The 21,160-nt window shown below is 45.3% G+C and overlaps 1 protein-coding gene across 1 annotated transcript in view; it reads right to left on the reverse strand.

The window, feature by feature from the left end:
* The window catches only part of CSMD2 (CUB and Sushi multiple domains 2), a 743,482-nt gene that overhangs the window by 352,063 nt on the left and 370,259 nt on the right, over window positions 1-21,160 (reverse strand). Inside the window, exon 6 of the mRNA XM_014578911.3 lies at window positions 14,752-14,864. Within this exon, the coding sequence (XP_014434397.3) occupies window positions 14,752-14,864 (113 nt within the window). The remainder of the gene's footprint in view (window positions 1-14,751; window positions 14,865-21,160) is intronic.

A 21,160-nucleotide genomic window follows, 5' to 3' on the forward strand; every position in this document is an offset into this window, starting at 1 on the left:
CCTACAGTAACCAGCATGTGTGAAACCTGCAAAGCATCCAGTGGATACCTTCGTACAGTCACTAGTAACCCACTCATGAGGTGCCTCTTTACAGATCCAGATGTATCATCATTGCACAAAAATTGGAGGCAACCAATGTTCCCATGAAGGTGCACTCCTGCAAAAAACTCCTCCCCCACCCACCTTCTCTGGAGAGCTGCACAAGCGGTTGCTCCAGTGGGCGGGGCCAGCTGAGACGGCGTGGTGAGGGAACCACTGGACCGGGACCTGCCATGGCCGCGTGGCAGGAGGAGGCCTGCTTTGGTGGCTGGTGCTGGTATATGGTGGGGATGGGGATGGGGCTGAGACTGGGAACGGGACCTGCCACATGGGAGGGGAGGGAAGGGGAGGGCCGCTCCGGCGGCCGGGAACGTGTGTTTGTTAATAAACTGGGTGCCGTGGGGGCATACACCCAAACCAGCACACATGACCTCAATATTGGTGCACAAGCCAAACCTCACTCTGCTCATGCTTGGAAAACCTTAGAGGGACACTGGAGTCAACTGCTTGTCAAATTGAAGTGTGACATTAAAAATATGCCACTGGCTAGAACAACTTCCTGTGTGCTCTGTAGACATGCACACTGTGCATGCGTTAGCAGTCTTTTCCATAGTCCCTTAAACCAGGCCAGGATTTAGGGAAACCCTTTGGAGCAGCACGGTGCTGTATTCAGTGAGGCTGGGAGCTAGAAGACCAGAGAAAAAGCGGGCTCTCTCGGCAACTTGCAGCCTCAATGACGATTTTCTCTCATATAGGTTACAAGGGAGTCCTTTCTCATGTCTACTGCAGGAGAAATTCCGACACAAGTCTGCAGCATTGCCTAGAACGGGAGCTCCCAGCTGGAGGGCTGACACCACAGAGCTGCTCGGAAGGGCTGATGCCTGGCCAGCAGTGCTTTGATTTGGCGGAAATGTTGAAATCAATGTCCCATTCTACCTGCCCCTGCTGATTTTGCAGGCAGAAGTTGATGAATCTCAGGCTACGTCTTAGTCCTGTATTTTGTTCCTCTATTGACAGAGGGATGCAAATGAAGCATGTCAAAATTGCTAATAAAGCAGGGATTTAAATATCCCGTGCTTCATTAGCATAAACATGGTCAATAAACATTGACATGGAGCTTTTTCGAAAAAAAACCCAGCAGTCTAGATGCAGATCTGTTGAAAATAACCCCTTTTTCGACAGATCCTGTCTTCCTCAAAAAATGTCTAAAGCCAGTTGAACTATTACAATGTGCATAATGGCTCCTGGCTTTGCACTACCTAACTCACTGCTTTGGGACACCTAAAATATGAAACCAAATTCTACTCTACTCCCTGCATGGCTTCCTAGTGCATCTTATTGTACAAGTGACACAAAGATTTTTTTTGAGACTCTGAAATGTGCTCACATAAAAAAGAAGTTTTTTGCCTGTTCTATGTTCACAGGAATTGATTGATGGATTGAAAACACCTTTTTTTTTTCCTGCCCTTTGGCTTTGAAAATCGATTGCTAATGTAAGAGGGGCATTGAATGCTTTCCACCCATACTGCGCACCTGACAACGATGGGGAAAACAGCCTTTGCGGCTGATGGTGTGAGAGTGGCTGGGATAGTGTGGTGTTAGCTCCTTTTGACCCACGCAGAGCCTCAAAGTCCAGGGACTCATGGGTGGTTCCAGCTGAGAACAGAAACTGATAACAGTGTCTTTTTGATGTGGTCTTGCTTATGTGCAAGAAACGTACCAAGTCCCGTTTCTCTGAACACAGTAGGAATCTAGCAGCAGGAGATGGCTTCTTTGTTCACTGTTCCAAGCCTGTCTCTTCTGATGCTTTGTCCTCCAATGGACTTTCCCCTTTGCTTTATTTGAAGGCCACAGGACTGTGCTTCTACCCCGTGGTGGCTTAGTTCGCTTCCTCTCCCTGCTTCTCTCTCTTTCGTCCCCCTGTTTGTGCTGCCTCCCTCCCACCACACACAGAAAGACACACCCCAAAACCAAAGCTGAAACAAGGGCGAGGAGAGTGAGGCACTTGCCTCAAGCGCACAGCTGAGGGGGTGTAGAAAAGACAGCTACTCCACTGTCTTCGCTCGTGCCTTGCACCATGCCAGCACCCCCGCCTGCGCCAAGGACGGTCTTGCCTCAGGTGTTAGGGTTGCCAGGTGTCCGGTTTTCGCCCGGACAGTCTGTTATTTCTAGAGAGAGATTCCTATCTGTTTTCCAGTTCATCCTTTCTTTTGTTCATTACATGGAGCCAGAATTTGAAAGTCAAGCTTCATGGGAGGTTTTGGCAACATCTTCAGGGGTTACCAGTAATAAAGGCATCAGTTTAAAAGAGGATAATTCAAGATATACATATTCTCTCTCTCTCATATGCCTTCAGAAAAGCAATGCTGCATCCAAGGAATATGTCCGCTTTTCCAAAAAAAAGTTCAGAAAAGTGGATGCATTCTTTCACCATCCTTGTAAAACAAGGTTTACAAGGAAGAAGGGATGGCTCGAAAAAGCAGGTTTTTCCAAAATTTGGCACCATCTAGATGTACCAAATTTCAGAAAAAGCCTCTTTGGAAAGAAAAGTGGGAAAAGATACGCAAACTGCAGTTCGTAATTTGTGTATCTTTTTCTGACTTTTCTTTGTAGTCTACATGTAGCCTCACTTTCTCTCTCTCTTTTAAATTTTAATTATTAGGACAATAAAAGCATGAACAAACAATTTAGGATTGAATATAGATCTAAACTGGTTAACACATTACAAAGGGCAGTTAGATATCGACATTGCCACAGAAACTGCTGTGAATGAACCACTCTCACCATGACTAGCCTCATTAACACAAGTACCCTTTTTCTTTTGTTGTCTATCTATCGATATCTATATCTATACCCCCACACACGTCTCCAAGCCTCTGTAAATTCCACTCCAATTCATCTGATGAAGTGGGTTTTACCCACAAAAGCTTATGCCCTAATAAATCTCTAAGGGCATGTTTATGCCGAAGGGCAAAAGTTGAATTAAGTTATGTCAATTGCATACCTGAAGTCGAAATAGCTTAATTCGGCTTTTGGCGCTGTCTACACAGCAGGAAGTCGAAGGAAGAACATTTTCCCTCTGACTTCTCTTACTCCTCATAAAGTGAGGGTTACAAGAGTTGGAGTAAGTCCTCCATCTTGACATTATTTCAAAATAAAGGCTTGCCGTGTAGACGCGCACTATGTTATTTCAAAATAACACCAGTTATTCCAAAATAACGCTGCTGTGTAGACATACCCTAAGGTGCCACAGGACTCTCAGCTGTTTTTCCTCATTCCCCAAAAGTACAAAATCTGGTTGCGAAGGGACCAATGTTCTTCCAGGGTCAGATGCGGGACAGCGCTTGACAAGGCTCCTGCCAGGATAGCTAAGCAAACAAAATGTGCAACGGTTTTGCTGTACATAAACAACTGACAGTTCTGACAGAATATTCAATTTCTTGTCAAATTGAAATGTGACATTACAAAGTGTTTGCAGCGAGCGGACAATCTGGTGTATTAAAAACTGCTTCATGCTGCTCTTATAGAGGAATTTCTCATGGGGAAAACTTTTAATAAAAGATAGCGAGTGTTTAAGTAGAAATTTGCTCCCAGTGTCCATGTGATCTCTCTACTTCCCTAGCTCTGGTAGCTGCTGCAGAACTCTCGATATAGGTGCTGGATCTAAAGGTTTGTGGGGGGAGAGGAGGTGCTGTACACCCCCTTCCCTTCCTGGCTTGGAATGGTGCCCATCATATCTAGGATTCAATCCAGTTTGGTTCAATGGCTCTTAGCACCCCACTATAAAAGCTGTTCCAGGGCCCACGGCTCTGTGTTTGAATTTGAGATTGTTTCCTTCTTTCCTGTCTCTTGATTCTTCCTGCTGGCAAGTCTAAATCCTGCATTCGTTCTATTACAACGTGTTGCTTGAAAGGGTGGGCGGAATCTCACAGGAGGCTGGGGGAGTTGATTTGATTACTTTGAGTTGTTTTGTGGGCTTGCGGAAACTAATTTGTGTTTTAGGCCTGCTGTATCCCCTGTAATTTAAACTCATTCCTTCCCCCATATTGACTGACTTTGTAATCAAAACAAATGCAAACCAACACATTCCCCCCCAAAATAAACACAACGTAACAAAAACATCACATCTCTTCTAGCTACCAGGGACTTTGCTTTACTTTAGGTTACATCTACACTGCAGGCTTCTTTTGGAAGAAGCTTTTCTGGAAGAGTATCAGAGGGGTAGCCGTGTTAGTCTGAATCTGCAAAAGCGGCGAGGAATCCTGTGGCACCTTATAGACTAACTGAAGTGTAGAAGCATAAGCTTTCGTGGGCAAAGACCCACTTCGTCAGATGCATGGGACGAAGTGGGTCTTTGCCCACGAAAGCTTATGCTCCTACACTTCAGTTAGTCTATAAGGTGCCAGAGGACTCCTCGCCCCTTTTCTGGAAGAGATCTTCCGAAAAAACTTCTGAAAGAGCGTGTCGACACTGCAAAAGCGCATCGAAAAAGCGATCTGCTTTTTCAAAAGTTCACCTCCACACTGAATGGATGCCATCTCGTATGTAAGCTGTGATTATTATGGACGGAGTGGCCACCAGGGCACCTGTGCTTTTTCCTCTTTCCTCTTCTTCCGAAAGAACTCCCTCTTTCCTGTCCACACACGCCTTTTTCCAAAAGAGCTCTTTCAGAAAAATGCTTCTTCCTCATAGAAAGAGGATTACCAATGTTGGAAAAAACCCTCTATTCTTTCGACTTTTTTTCCGAAAGAACATGATTCCAGTGTGGACGTAACTGAAGGTTTTTTTGGAAAAACGGCCGTTTTTCTGGAAAAAACTCTGTAGTGTAGACATACCCTTAGAGAAAAAACCATCCACTGCCCTCCCTGAGAACTCAACCATGCCAAATCAATGACTTATATGTACTTTCAGACCATAAGCTGCACACGGAGGTGGCTTACAAGAAACCTTTACCCTATAAAGTTTAGAGCAACTCATTTTAGGAATCCTGGAAAGTAGGAATAACTCACGCCCTCTGTACCACAAAAGGCAAGCCACTGTGGCTCCATGCCATGGCCACGTTTGCCAATTCTCTCGACTGGATGGCAGTGGTGTTCAGCGGTCTGGGAAAATTGGCAACCCTAACATCACCCCTTGTCTATTGTCCCAACGAGCAGGGCAGGGCTGCAGTCCACACCATTCAGAGGGCTGGGTTGGGTGCTCTTTTGCTCACTTGGCAATTATGCACACAGAGTATGCAAACATGCCTTCCACCTGCATGAATTTCTGCCTGCAATTAAACAATCCGCAGGAGAGATGAATCTGAATAAACACCGTCCTCAAACATTAATGGCTTTTGGAATCCAAACTGAAATCTGTATGTAAATTTCCTGACTCTCCCAACAAACAGCCAAATGAAAACCTGTATCTTTTCTAGAGGGTGTAAGGTTCAAAAGCTGAATGCAAACACTATAGCTGTCATTTATCTCTAGGCTGGGGATGTGCATATCTGTTTTTCGGAACTGCTGAGCACCCAAAATCCTTACTGCAATCAATGAGGGTCCTGGCATTGTAGCTCCTCTAAATTATGTTTGTCGTGTGCCTATCACAGAGAGGAAATATTTTGAAGGACGATGGCATTGGAGTGGAATAGAGAGGCTCTGGGTTGAATTCCTGGACCTGCCACGAATGCCAAGTATGACCTTGGGAAAATCATTTATCTCTTTTTGCCTCAGTTTCCCTCCTTAATATGGGAACAATATTCCTTTTCCCCACACCGTTTTTTATCTAAGACTATAAATTCTTTGGCACAGGGAATTGCTCTCATGATATCTTTGTACAGCCCCTGACATAGCGGAGAGCTGTCCTCCCACGGGGCTTCGAAAAGCTAACATGAAATAATTCTCTGTAGGATTTACTGGTTCTTATTAGGAGAATCCTGTATTCTGTCCCTCCAAAGTGGATTTGACAGGTCGATACAGTGCGTGCTGTGTTCCTTTGCACGCCAAACCAATTATCTGGGATTCCAATGGACAGATCTGATGAAGAAAGAAAAATATCAGAGGCGCTTTTTTTTTTTAAAATGTGGTGCAAGATTTTCAGAGCTTCTCCGAACAGTTTATCTAACCATTATTGAAGAGCAGAGTTCGTCTGACCTTCAGAACACTGCAGTGGCATGATTGCGCCGAGACTAGACCCGCATTTATTTCCTTACCAAGGGGAAAAAAAACCAAAAAGTAATATGGGAAGCAATAATGGGGTGGTAACAATCAGCTAAAAAACCAATTTGGGATCCTACTGTGCTAGTGAAAGGGCTACCGCAGCCAGATCATTAGTTAGGTCCGTTTAGCATTGTTTTAAACGCAGCAGCTTTCTCATTAGTTCATCTTCAACACTTACTGAGCAAAGGACGGAGAGTTAGAACTCCTGGGTTCTAATCACGGAGCTGCCACTGACCCCGCACAAGTACTTTACGGGCAGCTATTCGCGCTGTGGGCGCTTGGCCCCTCTTAAAGTCAAGCCGCTGACTTGTCTTTGCCTCATTTTACTGTCTAGCGAGGGGACGGGGGAAGAGAGAATTAATTTTTGCAAAGCGTCTGGGGAGACTTTGTGTTGAAAGGGGCAGGAGAAGAGCAAAAGCGGATGATTACTGCCGAAAGGGTCGCATTTCCTATCCATGTCTACATCAATAGAAAGAGCGCTCGTTTCTGTGCTGATTGTCTGGACCTTGGCCTTTTTTGTTCGTCGAAAGCAGGCGCCCAAAGGAAGGGCCTGGATTTCGGACATGAAAGCAGCAGCATGAGGAACATATTCAGGTACATTTCAAAATCACGTTTGAGAAGCTGGAAAGGAAAAAGGCTTCTCTTTAGATAATCTGCAAATGCCGATAACAGAGGCGGAAAAGGGGCACCTGGGATGCTAAGTGACATGCCTGTCTTTGGAAAAGAGAAAGCAAATACAATCTATGAAGAGGCCTGCTGATGGGGGAGTAAATGGAGCAGTTGCCTTTGAGGCCTGGCAATTAAATAGGTTCCGGGGCTCCACGCTACTACTAAGTTTGCCAGATAGTTTCACAAAAAATACCAAACATGGTGGGGGAGGGGGAGGAAAGAGGGAACCCCCCCCCCCCACCTCAAAAAAAAAAAAGTCACAGCGCCTTTAAATCCCCATGCTCCCCCTGCCTCCACCAGACATGGCAGGGGAAGAATGTCCCAAGCGGCCCTCCATCCGAGAAAAAACACCAATACCAGACACCTGGCAACCCTAGCTGCTACTACAACAGCAGCAGCACCCCCCAGAGCTCTAAGCCCTTTAAATTGCTCCTGGAGCTCCACCCTGCGTGCTCCTGCATCTCTGATGGTTGGAAGGGGCCCCACGGACTGAACGCCGTGGAGGCTGGCTGACCCCTTACACCCAAAGCTCCCCCCTCCCCCCTTGCCCAGTGGCCTGTGGAGGCTTTGACCTGCCCTGTCTATGCGTTTCAAAACTCAAACCTGGCGCTACAGCAATTCCCAGTTCAGTTTGCCTCTCTGCTGATAAAAACCATTTGCTGTTTGCTCCATGTGGGTTGATGACGTGTCTCATTGTGCATGGATGTATTCATTTCAAGTAAATATTTTTGTTAAAACCAGCTTCGGCTCTTTTTAAGAGGACGAGAGACGGTCTCCTCTGAGGCCCCATTGGCCCCACTAGGGTGGAAGATGGTTTCATTAACTCGTCAAAAAAAGGACAAAGATGGGTTTTTTGCACGGGTCTTGACTAACAGGATGGAACAAACTCTACCACGAAAATAAGGTTGGAAACAATGTGTCCATGAGTCTCAGGATATTCTTTTTTTTTTCTTAAAAAACAACACGTAATCTGGTAGCACTTTAAAGACTAACAAAACATGTAGATGGCATCATAAGCTTTCATGGGCACAGCCCATTTCTTCAGATGTCTGAGGTATTTTTTCTTAATGCTTAAGCTCCTGGAGTCATGTGAATAAGATAAACCTCTACTTTGGTTTGTGGGAAAAAAACGTAATTTTATAGCTCTCTCAGTTGCAGAAACAATATTGAAAATGTGCCCCCGTAAAAGACAAATCAGAATGTACCAAAGAGAGACAAGATGGGTGAAGTGATTTATGGGATGAACTTCTGATGGTGGAAGAGCCAGGCTTTTGAGCTTTCAGGACCTGTATAGCTCAAATCTTGTCTCTTTCACCAACAGAAATTGGTCCAGTAAAATATATTACCTCACTCACCCTGTCCCTCCAGTATCTGGGAGCAGCACAATATAACAATACTGCAGACTGAGAGTAAATAAAGAGACTGCAAAATGTACATTTCCCCCCAATTTTCATGACTATTAAGTCAATCTCATGAATTTGGGGGGCCTGTTTCATGATTCTGAGTGCTTGGGGTTGACAAGAGTATGGGACAGGAGTAGGTAGCAGGAATTTTTGTGGGAGGGGATACAGAATTGGACATTATCAAATTAAAATGACTACGATACAAAGTATGAAAATTCACAAATTTAACACAGATGTGAAAATCCTCAAATTCCCTTCACAGGGATTCACACACCAATGATTTCTTCAGATCTGACCACAAACCCAATAATTTCAAGTGAAGGGAAAACTGCCAAAAGATTATGCCATAAAATGTTTGGCTTGTGAATCCTATGTGGTATGAATGCAAAAATACAAGAGTGCCTGGAGGGAAGAGAGCATCTGAGAACCTGTGTTTTTTATTATTTGGGAGCGAGAGTGAAAGTTACAAATAGAGCTACTTGGTGGGGTTTTTTTTTTGAATAAACAGTTTTTCAGTCAAAAAAAGTCAATTCCTCAAAACCCAAACATTTCCTGTAACAGGGTCTGCTTTAGCGGCAAGGTTTCTCAGGCCAGGTCTACAGTAGACCCGGCAGCTTGGCATAAGGCACACAATTCCAGCTACTTATTCTATGTAGCTGGAGTTGACTTATCTTAAGTCAAGCTTGGTGGAATCCCCACAGCGGGAGCAAATGTTCCCATCAGCTTCCTTAATCCTCGCAAAAGCAGGCATGTGGGATGGCAGTGGGGGCACCCTCTGAGTTTGATTTAGTGAGTCTTAACTAGACTTGCTAAATAGAATTCCGGGCAATCTATCGCAGCAGCGGCAATCTTCCATTTAGTGTTGCCAAGGCCTCAGATCAAAGATAGAATTTCTATTCAAAAGCAGTCAGAAGGACATACACCTCCACTAGAACAGCCAGCAATCCATTGGCAGTCTGATAGGATAGGTGAGATATGGGTCAAACTCCCTGGTCTAGAGTACAGATGTGACTCTGTTTTGCCCATATCCTGTGCATCCTAGGGGGAGTGCCATAGGCAGGCTGGGTATGGGGACCATTCTCAAATAAATAAATAAGTATTGGAATGGCCGGTATTTTGTCTACATTGCCAATTGAAGGACAAAACTTTTGCCATTCACAGATGCTTAAAAAAGCACACAAAGACAAAAGTTTTGCTGTGACAATTAGAAGGTGAATGGCCTGTGCTGATGGCAGGAACCCAGCTTCTCAGGGATGGAATTAAAAGTGCTGACAAACAGAGTCCACACTGCCAGCCTTTAGTAACACTGCTGTGTTGACACAATCCTGTTGCTAAAAGCTGCGTGGTATAGACAAAGCCCTGCAGGTTTCATCCCAAGAAACCGATTTCCCACCAGCTCTAACTACAAATTCTACGCTAGCTTCCACCAAACACTCACAACTATTTCAAGGGAATCATATATAATTTTCTTTCTCTCTGGCTACATCGCTTGGCAAATTCTCTGTTTCCGAGTCAAGGGGCTGGTCTAGGCACCACAGTATGTCACCATGGGTATGGTACGTCTACACTACATGGCTCAGTCGACGGAGCCATGTAGATTTGTTTATTGGGCAAAGGGAAATGAAGCCGCGATTTAAATAATTGCCGCTTCATTTAAATTTACATGGCTGCCGCGCTGAGCCGACAAATAGTTGATCAGCTGCTTGTCGGCTCAGAGCGATAGTCTGGACGCTCCCCTGCCGACATCAAAGCCCTTTGTCGGCAGCCCCGGTAAACCTCATCCCACGAGGCCTAGAAGGGCCAGGAGAAGACACTGACGGATTGAGCACTTGCAGGCAGGTTAAAAGGGCTTAGGATAGTCCTGGGTGAGCATCAGCTACAGGAGCAGTACCTCATGGCTAACCCAAAACTTTAGGGCCAGCTTGGCATTTGTCTTCAAGTGCTGCAAATTTCGTCTTTCCCTGCCAGTTTGTGTTTGGTTCAAAAGCACAAAGGGACAAATTCTGAGTCTGTTGTTTTTATTTAACTGTGCAGAGACTCGTGCCACCTGCATGGTACAGAGCACCCTGCTCCGAGCAGGTAGCCAGGACCTGCAGAGGAAAGCAGAGAACGCCTGCAGTACCACACCTGGCCCTGCAGAGTGCGCTGTGGAGCAACCCCACCTGCAACATAAACCTTCAACACAGCTAGGCTACGTCTACACTGGCATGATTTTCCGGAAATGCTTTTAACGGAAAAGTTTTCAGTTAAAACCATTTTCGGAAAAGCGTGTCTAGATTGGCAGGACACTTTTCCGGAAAAGCACTTTTGGCAGAAAAGCGTCCATGGCCAATCTAGATGCGCTTTTCCGCAAAAAAGCCCTGATCGCCATTTTCGTGATCGGGGCTTTTTTGCGGAAAACAGAACTATGCCGTCTACACTGGCCCTTTCGGGCAAAAGTCTTTCGGAAAAAGACTTTTGCCCGAACGGGAGCAGCATAGTTTTTCCGGAAAAGCACTGATGATTTTACATTAGATCACTATTGCTTTTCCGGAAATTCAAGCAGCCAGTGTAGATAGCTGGCCAGTTTTTCCGAAAAAATCATGTGATTTTCCGGAAAAACTTGCCAGTGTAGACACAGCCCCTGTGTAGAGTTTGTAGCAAAACACCCAACCCATGTGTGGTCTGTGTTCCCAGAGCCCCTTTACGTGGCTCTCGTGTTAATCACATATCCCATGTGTTGATTTCTCAATTCACTGCCACACCCACTGCCAAGTTACCAGCTTCCATGCAGAAGACAAAAAATGCCCACACACCAAGCCCCATTGATACGAATGGCCCCTGCGCTGAAATCATAACACAAAGACATCCTTTAGAGCATGACCCGGGTGGCAGATGGGACACACTCCATCACCTCCGTTGGGGTTCTGCCTTCATTGCTATTTTGTGAGTGTTTTTTTTTAAGTTAATCTTTTAAGCGTCTGACACATACAAACGCAGAGCTCATTATATCCAACACAACGGTTTCTGAGGAGCTCGCTAGATTAGAACCCCCTGACATTTATCTAATCAGAGGAAATTATAACATTAATCGTTACTTTTCTATTTAAGAAAAAAAAAGGCATAATTCAGACAGGTGTTTTAATAGAAAGCCGCAATCATGACGGCAGAAGGAAAATGTCACATCAAGAGCCATCAATAGCGTGCAGTAGTCTATGTTAGAAACAAAAAGCTGTGGCAGCGCTTTTTAATTTAAAACTGTGATTATGCAGTGGGGGAGGGCGATTGAAAAAATTATATATAAAACAAAGTCCGGATAAAGGGAGCCATATGAAAAGAGAAGCGTTTTTTTGTGAATCTTTTTCATGGGGCTGGGAGTCCCGACTTTTGGGTTCTACTGCCCATCTGTGGCCTTAAGAAAGGATCTTAACCAATGTTCCCTCTAACCTTTTCCACCCATGTGCAGAATAATTTTTATGTGCACTGAGGCATGGGTAAATGTGTACCACTTGTAGAAAGAAAAAAAACCAGCTGAAGGTGCTCTGTTCATCAGCTGGGCAGCATCTGAATCTCTCCTGAGTGGCTGCACAAACACACAACTCACAGGGAACACTGAGCATAACCACTCTGTGCCTCAGTTTCCCATGTGTACAAAAGGAGGCAAGACGGCCGAGGGGTTGCAAGCATTGACTCATTCACGTCCCTTCAGCACTTTGAAAACCTCAGACTGAAGTTCTCCCAAAAAAGATTCCCCACCCCTTGTCTTCGGGTGAGAAAAGCTGCTGGATTCAAACCTTGCTTAGTCAGTCTGCTCAAGTTAGAATGTAGACTGCAATTCTATTTTTTATTTCTTATCATACCCAACTTTGATCTCTATGTCTAATGACTTATAATCACTCCCAATCTGTCTTTCTGTAATTACTCTGGCTTATATTTTCTCCAAAACAGGTTGAAGTGGTCGGGGAATCTCTACGCAGGTTAACAAGGGCTGTTACCACCACTCTTTGTTGGGGTGGTGAACTAATTAACGATGTTGCACTGTCCGGGGCAGTCTTGAGCAGTGCCTCAAAAGATTTGGGAGGACGCTGTTTGAGTACATCTTAGCAGGCATCCTCCTTACTTTGCACCTACACCTCGGAGATGTTTAAGAGTGGAAAACCGCCTCTCCCCCCATTTATTTACCTTGTTAATTTTTATTGGGCATATTCCTGTATAGTAATAACCATCAAACACCCGGCAACACAAAGCAATAACAACATGTTCTTAGCTATTAACTCTGCCCTTTTGCTGCAGCACCTTAGGTGATCCTGTTGTGCGGCTTGAGTGCTCCATTTTCTTCTTTTTATCTTGAGTACTTATCTGATTCCCTATCACTATGGTATCAGAGCACATTCCAGTCTTTAATTTATCCTTCCAACACTGCTGTAGTATAGGGCAGTGCTGTTCCCCCATCTTACTGATCAGGGAATTGAGGCACAGAGGGTATATCTACACTACCCCCCTAGTTCGAACTAGGGGGGGTAATGTAGTCATACGGAGTTGCAAATGAAGCCCGGGATTTGAATTTCCCGGGTTTCATTTGCATAAAGCCGGCCGGCGCCATTTTTAAATGCCAGCTAGTTCGGACCCCGTGCCGCGCGGCTACACACGGCACAGGGTCCGAACTAGCCGGCATTTAAAAATGGCGCCGACCGGCTTTATGCAAATGAAGCCCGGGAAATTCAAATCCCGAGCTTCATTTGCAACTCCGTATGACTACATTACCCCCTCTAGTTCGAACTAGGGGGGAGTGTAGACATACCCAGAGAGACTAAGTGTACGTCTACACAGCAGCACTATTTCAGAATAACTGACGTTATTCGGAAATAACGAAAGTGCGTGTCTACACAGCAAGCCATTATTTCGAAATAAAGTTGAGCTGGAGGACATCTTCCTCCAACCTTCATTTCACAAGGAGTAAAGGAAGTCGAAGGAAGAACACTCCTCCTTCAACTTCTTGCTGTGTAGACAACGCCAAAAGCTGAATTAAGCTATTTCGACTTCAGCTTCGCAACTGACGTAGCTGAAGTTGTGTAGCTTAATTCAGTTTTTGCCCTGCCGTGTAGACATGCTAAGAGACCGACCAAAGGACATACAGAAAATCTGTGGCAGAGAAGGAACTTGGAATTGGGTTTGAAATCCCAGGTTATAACTCTAATCCCTGGACCCAACCTATTCTCTCTCAGTAACACCCTAAAAGACCCCTGGTGAAATGCAGCCCTCCATTCAAGCCCCACATGTCACTTCACTTCCCACGTAAGCCTTCAAAATAAAGTGTAAGGAGGTCACAAATGGCATAGGGGCCTTGAGCTATTCCTTTGAATCCCCAATGATTATTTTTTCCAAATGGATCCCTCCTGTCTGCTATGATTAAACAAAACACAAACTCATTGGCCATCTCTCTGCAAATGCAACACCACCATCTCCTTCCATAGCACAACAGGGCAGTGTTCTTAATATCCCAGTGCTAAACTGAGGTCCATGTTGGTCTCCTGTAGCAATCCCCAAACCTGGGTCTTTAGCAGGATTTGAACCCTGATCTTCAGTCTCAACATCTGCTGCGCAAAGCAAACCGGCAGCAATAGCAGACTGCTATCCCCTCTGTGGACCGACCACCACAAGGAGACATGACACACAACTGACATCTCTAACAAATTTGCAAATCCCTCCAGCCTCCACACGCTTCTAGAGACAGTCCCATGGGCTCAGCGTACTATCTAAGGCGAGATGGACATCTTTACCTGACGGTTTGGCTGGACAAGTGTACTGTCCATCCTGTCCTCCTGGTGGAACTTTTGAGTTTGGTAGCCCTATAGCTGTCAGAAAGACTTACCATCCCACCAGGCCTTCAACACAACAGTCTCAATTCAGATCTCCCTGACACTGGTGTCACTCCACTGCCTCCAGTACCGTGACTTCCGATTTAACCAGTGTGAGAGCTACGTCGAAATCAGTCAAAATAAACCTGGGCTTTGACATTCCGACTGAGTCAAGCAGACAGAAATAGCTAGGATTGTTACCGAAAGACCACCCACCCCTCTTCGAGGGACACTTCTCAAGGCATATTAGATATCCAAATACACCATGAGGTGAAAACGCATTCTGCAGACAGCGTCTCCTGAAACCTTCAGGAGACTGGAGTTACAACTCAGACAAAAAGCAATTTCTGAGAATCCGCAAGGCCGGACTGAAGTGCAAACTGAGAAAAAGGTCTTTCTGTTTTATTTTTATTTTATTTTAAACACATGCAGGTTTATTTTCCAGGGAGAGGCAACCCCCACACTCCCAGCAGGCTGCCAGGATGGCTTTCTAAGGAAGCAACACAGGTAGCCTCTTGTGTGTAGTTTGGAAGCTAAAATATCTCCCTTAAGAGCTGAAAGGATCCATGGGTTAATGATTCAAAATGGTCAATAAGTAGTTACCTTGATACTGGGCACTGAACCCCTTCTGCTTGTGGTTGCCATCCGATGTAAAGTGAAGTCGCAGCCAATTTTTACTGCTGATGACTGGGGCTGGCAGATTCATTCCAGTAAACCTGTAAGAAAATTAACAGGCGATTGTCAAATTCATGTGGCTGGAAACTGCCTTCTGTGAACTTAACCAGAGAGCTGCCCTCTAGACCTCCCATGATGGGTGGTTCCCGGGATCTGTTCCGCTCTTACGGTGTCCTGCCCCACTGGGAAGAAAATGCACAGCCAGTATTTTCCTTTCTAGTGCTATCAGCTTCCACCCCAAGGAGGTGGTGGCGCAGGGGTAGGACCTCCACCAGTTTGGCACACCTTCCAGAAGAGGAAGTCAAAGGAAAAGCACCTCCCCTTTCACAGAACAACCCTGCGATCATAGCAAAAGAGCAAGCTGGAAAGCTTCCAAGAGGCACTCTTAGCTGGAGGATGAACCAGGAGAAACGCCGAGTCCCCTCGCAAACCCACTGATCTAGAGCTGCCCACTGGTGCATGACCACTTGCTCTCCTTGTTCGGCCTGGCACTTCTTCTGAACTCGGGGATACAGAGTCAAACAAAAGGGGAAGGTCATTAACCATTCAGGACTGCTTTTTGAATCACACCACAAGTGACCACAAATTACAAAATAGCTGACTTCCCTGTACCAGGCCCTAGGGCAGTGGTTCCCAAACTTTTCGGCATCATGCTCCCTTTTTGATTTTTGAGAAACCCTCATGCCCTCCACCCAATAGCAGCAAATCTTGTTGAGCCAAAAAAAAAAAAAAGGAACTGACCGAGGCCAAAATAAAAATAACACTACAACTTGGGGGGGGGGGGGGGGGAGGGGAATTGACAGGTGGGGAGAGGGGGGGTTGCCTTGCATCCCCCCTGGAATTTCTTCACGCCCCCCCAGTTTGGGAACGCATGACCTAGGGAGGTTTTTTTTCCTCTCTCAAGCAGAAGGGTTGTATTCATAACTGGATATGTTATAAATAAATGGAGATTGCCTATCTCCTAGAACTGGAAGGGTCCTTAAAGGTCATTGAGTCCAGCCCCCTGCCTTCACAGCAGGACCAAGTACCATCCCTGACAAACTTTTGCCCCAAATGGCCTTCACAAGGATTGAACTCACAACCCTGGGTTTTAGCAGGCCAATGTTCAAACCACTGAGCTATCCCTCCCCCCATCTCTCTCTCTAGTTGAGGACAAGGAATGCAGGTTGGTGGGATATGTACACATGAATAGGGGTCTGGGAAGACTATACATCAGTGGGAAAAGGGTCCAGCCTGAACAGGCATTGCACTTTAAACATGTTTTCCCCTTTGTCCTGGAAGCCTTGGAAGAGAGCTGCACTGAACGGTGTCTTGTTTTGTCTTCACACTTGTTCTGTAAAAACACTTTCAGGGTCAGAATTCTTTCCCCATCCTTCATGTTGCTAATTAAGACAGCATGGAATGCTAATTTAACTGAAAACCAGTAAATAACAGGGGAGGGTATAAATGTATTCCACACCTGCTTATTAATATTCATGGTATGAAAGCTAACCTTACTAAATAAGGCTTTAGGGAAAGTAGTAATAAATGTGTAAATTAACATACTAACGCAAATAAAAGGTGCAACTGGTGCCAAATTGTGGCCACTCGGAACGTTCTGTTGAATGTCCAAGGTAAAGGTGAGTCGGCAATAAAGCAGTTCGTTTACCCCATCCACTCCCAGGTCACTTCTTTCTTCTTTAACATCAGTGACCAAGAAGTGAGCATCTTTGGAGAGGGCAAGTTGACATCTCTGCAGGGCTCAGCTTCCCCAATGCTTGCAGGCCAAAGAATCAACAAGCATTCAAGGATCCTTAACATGGACACACTGTTCATAAGCGACGAGGAGTCCTGTGGCACCTTATAGACTAACTGAAGTGTAGGAGCATAAGCTTTCGTGGGCAAAGACCCACTTCGTCAGATGCATGTGTGTTAATGACATGCATCTGACGAAGTGGGTCTTTGCCCACGAAAGCTTATGCTCCTACACTTCAGTTAGTCTATAAGGTGCCACAGGACTCCTCGTCGCTTTTGCAGATTCAGACTAACACGGCTACCCCTCTGATACTTGACACTGTTCATGTCCCCAGAACTAAGGAGGCAGTGTGGGAGTGACAGAGGGAGTTACTCCACCAACATACCTCAACAAGAGCTGCTTCTAGGGCAGATGAGGTTACTTTGGTCACTTAGTTTCTTGCTACTTGGTGGAGGATGCTAACAAGAGTGCTGGGCAGGAAGGCTGCATGCAGGGCTGCTTCCTATAAGAAATGACCCATGCCTATGGTTGCCAGATGGTTTCAACAAATATACTGGACACACTTGACATTACATCACAGTCTACATGACATTTTATTTAGAAAATACCGGACATTTCTATTTTCTCGTTTCTATTTTCTCAATGTGTTTCCCAAACAGAATGCTCAAATACTGAACCATCTGGTTCAAAAACGGACACCTGCCAACCCTATCCATGCCCAACAACTGACTTCACTAAGGACACCAAACAGCTGTCAATAAATGATAACATGGGATCCACACCAGCCGGCAGACGACTGGAGCCCTCAAATTCCAGGTGGAAAGCTTCATATCCCATTCACAGCCCCATGAAGCCACTTACCTCCCCCAACTCCTCATTTAATGATAAATTGTTTGCTTTATACATTGCAGGAAAAAATACTCTTGGCCGAGTCATCATGTGCCACGTCATAGCCTGGAACTAATGTTCACAGAAGAGTCATATGTACCAATGTACCCTTGAAGACGAGGGGTTCGAATAGCAGTATTAACAGCCTTCACTACAGCAGTGCAAACAACATGGCCATGATAAGAGCTATTACAGAATCCAATTACTTTTAAGCAAAGCCCATTTAAATATTTTACTGTACAACTGTGTCACTTCTTTAAAAAAAAAAAAAAAGATCCACCTTCTAACACCGTGTTCCATTCTGGACAAAAGGAAAAGAATCCAAGTAAGTCAATTCCATTCTTAGAGAGGCTTTAAATTTCATAACCCACCCTTCCAATAACAGACCAGATAGCCAAAGCAGCCTAAAAAAACCTACATCAAAGTAACACCCCATGATAACTTGTATCTTTCTCCTGGCAAACAGCAGGCTCTTGGGAGGACATTAGTAAATGAACTGCACAAAGAGGGTGAATTCAATACATCCCTGTTCTGTGTGTTAATGAAGCAGCCAAGATGAGGCTACTGCATCGTTAACATTTCTCTGCCCCCTCCTGTGCAGCCTGTATACCAAGTTTAACCTTCAGCCTCGTCCCACATGGGTGGTACAAGTCTAGGCAACTGTAAAATACGATCAAAAATGTTTCTCTCCTGCTAATTCTTAAGATTCTTCCTAGACATTTATTGGGTGCTTATTTAGATTTGATTTTTGCAAAGCCCTTTGAGGCATAGCATGTTATAGGAAAGAATCATATATGGCATGTGTCCACCGTTCGTTAATTTGGGGAGAGCAGAACCAATTTTGCTTAAAACTTTTCTAAATAAATGAATAAAAATACTCGTCGCTGAGCTGAGAGATCAAACCTGGGCTGCTAATTACTAATTTTGAGAAAGTTAGTATGGATGGGTACAATGGCTGCACAGTTAAACGTAACCCTTGTCTTAGCCCAAAGGTTATAATGTTATTGTGTGTTTTGAAACAAGGGTCAGGGTACATTCACATCAACCATCTTTATGCATGTGCAGAGCCAAATTTTGCTTTGGCATCAGTACGTATCAGGAGTAACCCCACTGCCTTCAATAGGAGTAGAATGGAATAGAATGTACCTGTTTAATATGGCAGAATTTGGCTTGGTAATTTGTGTATATCCATTACCTGGATGAGTGACTCCAGTAGCCAGAGTATTTACAATGAGTAGTCCTGTGGCACCTTAGGCTACGTCTACACTGCGAACTATTTCGGGATATCTCCATGTCTTAAGAGCAAGTCTGTTATATGGAAATATAACAGGATCACTATCCCACGTCCCTGTAATCTCATTGCACGAGAGTTAAGGGACGTTTCGGAATAGCACTTTATTTTGAATTTTGGCGCTGTGTAGATAGTACCAAGTTTCAGAATAAGCTATTTCAAAATTACCTCAAAATAAGTCATACAATTTGCATGGTGCAAATCGTGTACCTTATTTAGAAGTAAGGGTGCAGTGTAGATGCACCCTTAGAGACTAGCAAAAATATATATAGTATCCTGAGCTTTTGTGGGCAAAACCCACTTCTTCAGATGATGAACTGGAGAGGAATCACAGAAACCTAAGTACTGTATTCTATTTAAGTTATTTTTATAGCTACAGACTAACACACCTACCCCTCTACGACCAAGTATTTACATTTGCTTAACTTAGGGGTACAAGTAGATCCCCACTGACTTCCAACTGACCCTGTGTATGTAAAGTTAAATGCCAGAAATCTACTGACGACCGCATCTTAGTATATCATTCTGCAAATCTGCTTTAAAAACAGCCTAGATTCTCTTTTGTCTCGCACCGTGTGTAGCTATTTATACAAAATGGCTAGTCATTGAGAATGGCAGTGTTTTTTATCCACTTCACACTGGTGTATATGGTTCCACAAGGGGTGGGTTGAAAGAATCAAGTGGTGTATATTTTGTGTATGGAACTCATCAACACTTCCTGACACGGAATCAGTCCACAGGATTCTGAAGACATAAAATATCCCTGCAGAATTTGAGCATCAAACCCTCATTTCAACAGGACTGTGCACAGGCTTAAGGTTAAGAACCTGCTTAAATCCCTTGTATTCTTTAAGGCACCAGTGCAACAGTCTGCCACTCCTCAAACTTCCTCCTCCATCTCCTCCCACCTTCATTTTTATTTTCTAAACTGAACTAGAATTTTAATTTAAAATGTTGCATCACAGTGGGGTGGTCTCCTGTCCGATCACAGGTCATAAGCATTGAACTAATATCTGGGCTGTAGGAGCACTCCTTGGGCTCTAAGCAACACAGACACAAACACACACATACAAAGACATACACCCACCCATGAAACTCATACATCTAAAGCTAGACTTTAAGGACACTCTGAAGTCTCTCGCTTACTCTCTCCCTATACATTACAGTGCACCTGTCTGTCTGTCGGAAAGTCCATTTGTTCAAGAACTCCTCCTAAACAGTATTAGCTAGGGCTACCAAATTGGGTAGGCAGCTTCCTCTCCTCCTAAGGTCAGGGTCTGATTGTGCCAGGACAACCGGAAGCCTCAGGGAAGGGACTGTTTTCCATAGTATGGAAAGGGAGGGGCTGCTGTTTGGGGGAACGTGATATGAGGGTGTCCACTGGGAGCAGCCATACCACCAAGGAGTGGCCAGCAGGGCTGAGGATCTGCCATCTTGCCTCCTAGCAGACCAAGTACGTAGGTCGCCTGCCCCAAACCCTTTACCCCCCATATGGCCTTTGACCGCAGCACTGGAGTGGGTGGGGGGAGAGAATAGACCCCTGGTAGCTAGTAGGATCTGGGGAGGGGGAGAGCCCAGGCCCCAGGAGGCTGGGGAGTAGACTGGGAGGGAAGAGCACAGGCCCTGGTCAGGTTGGTGGAAGTGGTCGGAGCAGGAGAGAACAGGCACCAGGTGGGCTGGCGGGGTGGCTTGGGCGGGTGTGTGAGAGAGAACAGGCCCTGAATGAGCTGAAGGGTGGTCAGTGAAGAGAGAACACACCCCTGGTCCCCAACTTCCTGCACCCCCCCCCCCCACACACACACACAACCGCAAAGCCCCACCCTGAAGGGCCCAGGCAACACCAGGTAAGTCTTCTAGTTTATTTATATAGTGACCGTAATATCTGAACACCTCCCAGTCTTTAATGAATTTATCCTCACAACCCCCTCAACAGCAGGTCAGTGATATAGTCCCTATTTCATAGAAACCAAGGCCCAGGGTGAGTGAGGGTATGTCTACACTACCCTCCTAATTCGAACTAGGAGGGTAATGTAGTCATACCGCACTTGCAAATGAAGCCCGGGATTTGAATTTCCCGGGCTTCATTTGCATGAAGCCGGCCGGCGCCATTTTTAAATGCCGGCAGTTCGAACCCCGTGCCGCGCGGCTACACGGGGCACGGAGTAGCTAGTTCGGATTAGGCTTCCTAATCTGAACTAGCTGTACTCCTCATTTCACGAGGAGTACAGCTAGTTCGGATTAGGAAGCCTAATCCGAACTAGCTACTCCGTGCCGCGTGTAGCCGCACAGCACGGGGTTTGAACTCCCGGCATTTAAAAATGGCGCTGGCCAGCTTCATGCAAATGAAGCCCAGGAAAGTCAAATCCCAGGCTTCATTTGCAAGTGCGGTATGCCTACATTACCCTCCTAGTTCGAATTAGGAG

This window comes from Pelodiscus sinensis, chromosome 25 (assembly GCF_049634645.1).
Source record: "Pelodiscus sinensis isolate JC-2024 chromosome 25, ASM4963464v1, whole genome shotgun sequence".
NCBI classification, from domain to species: Eukaryota; Metazoa; Chordata; order Testudines; family Trionychidae; genus Pelodiscus; species Pelodiscus sinensis.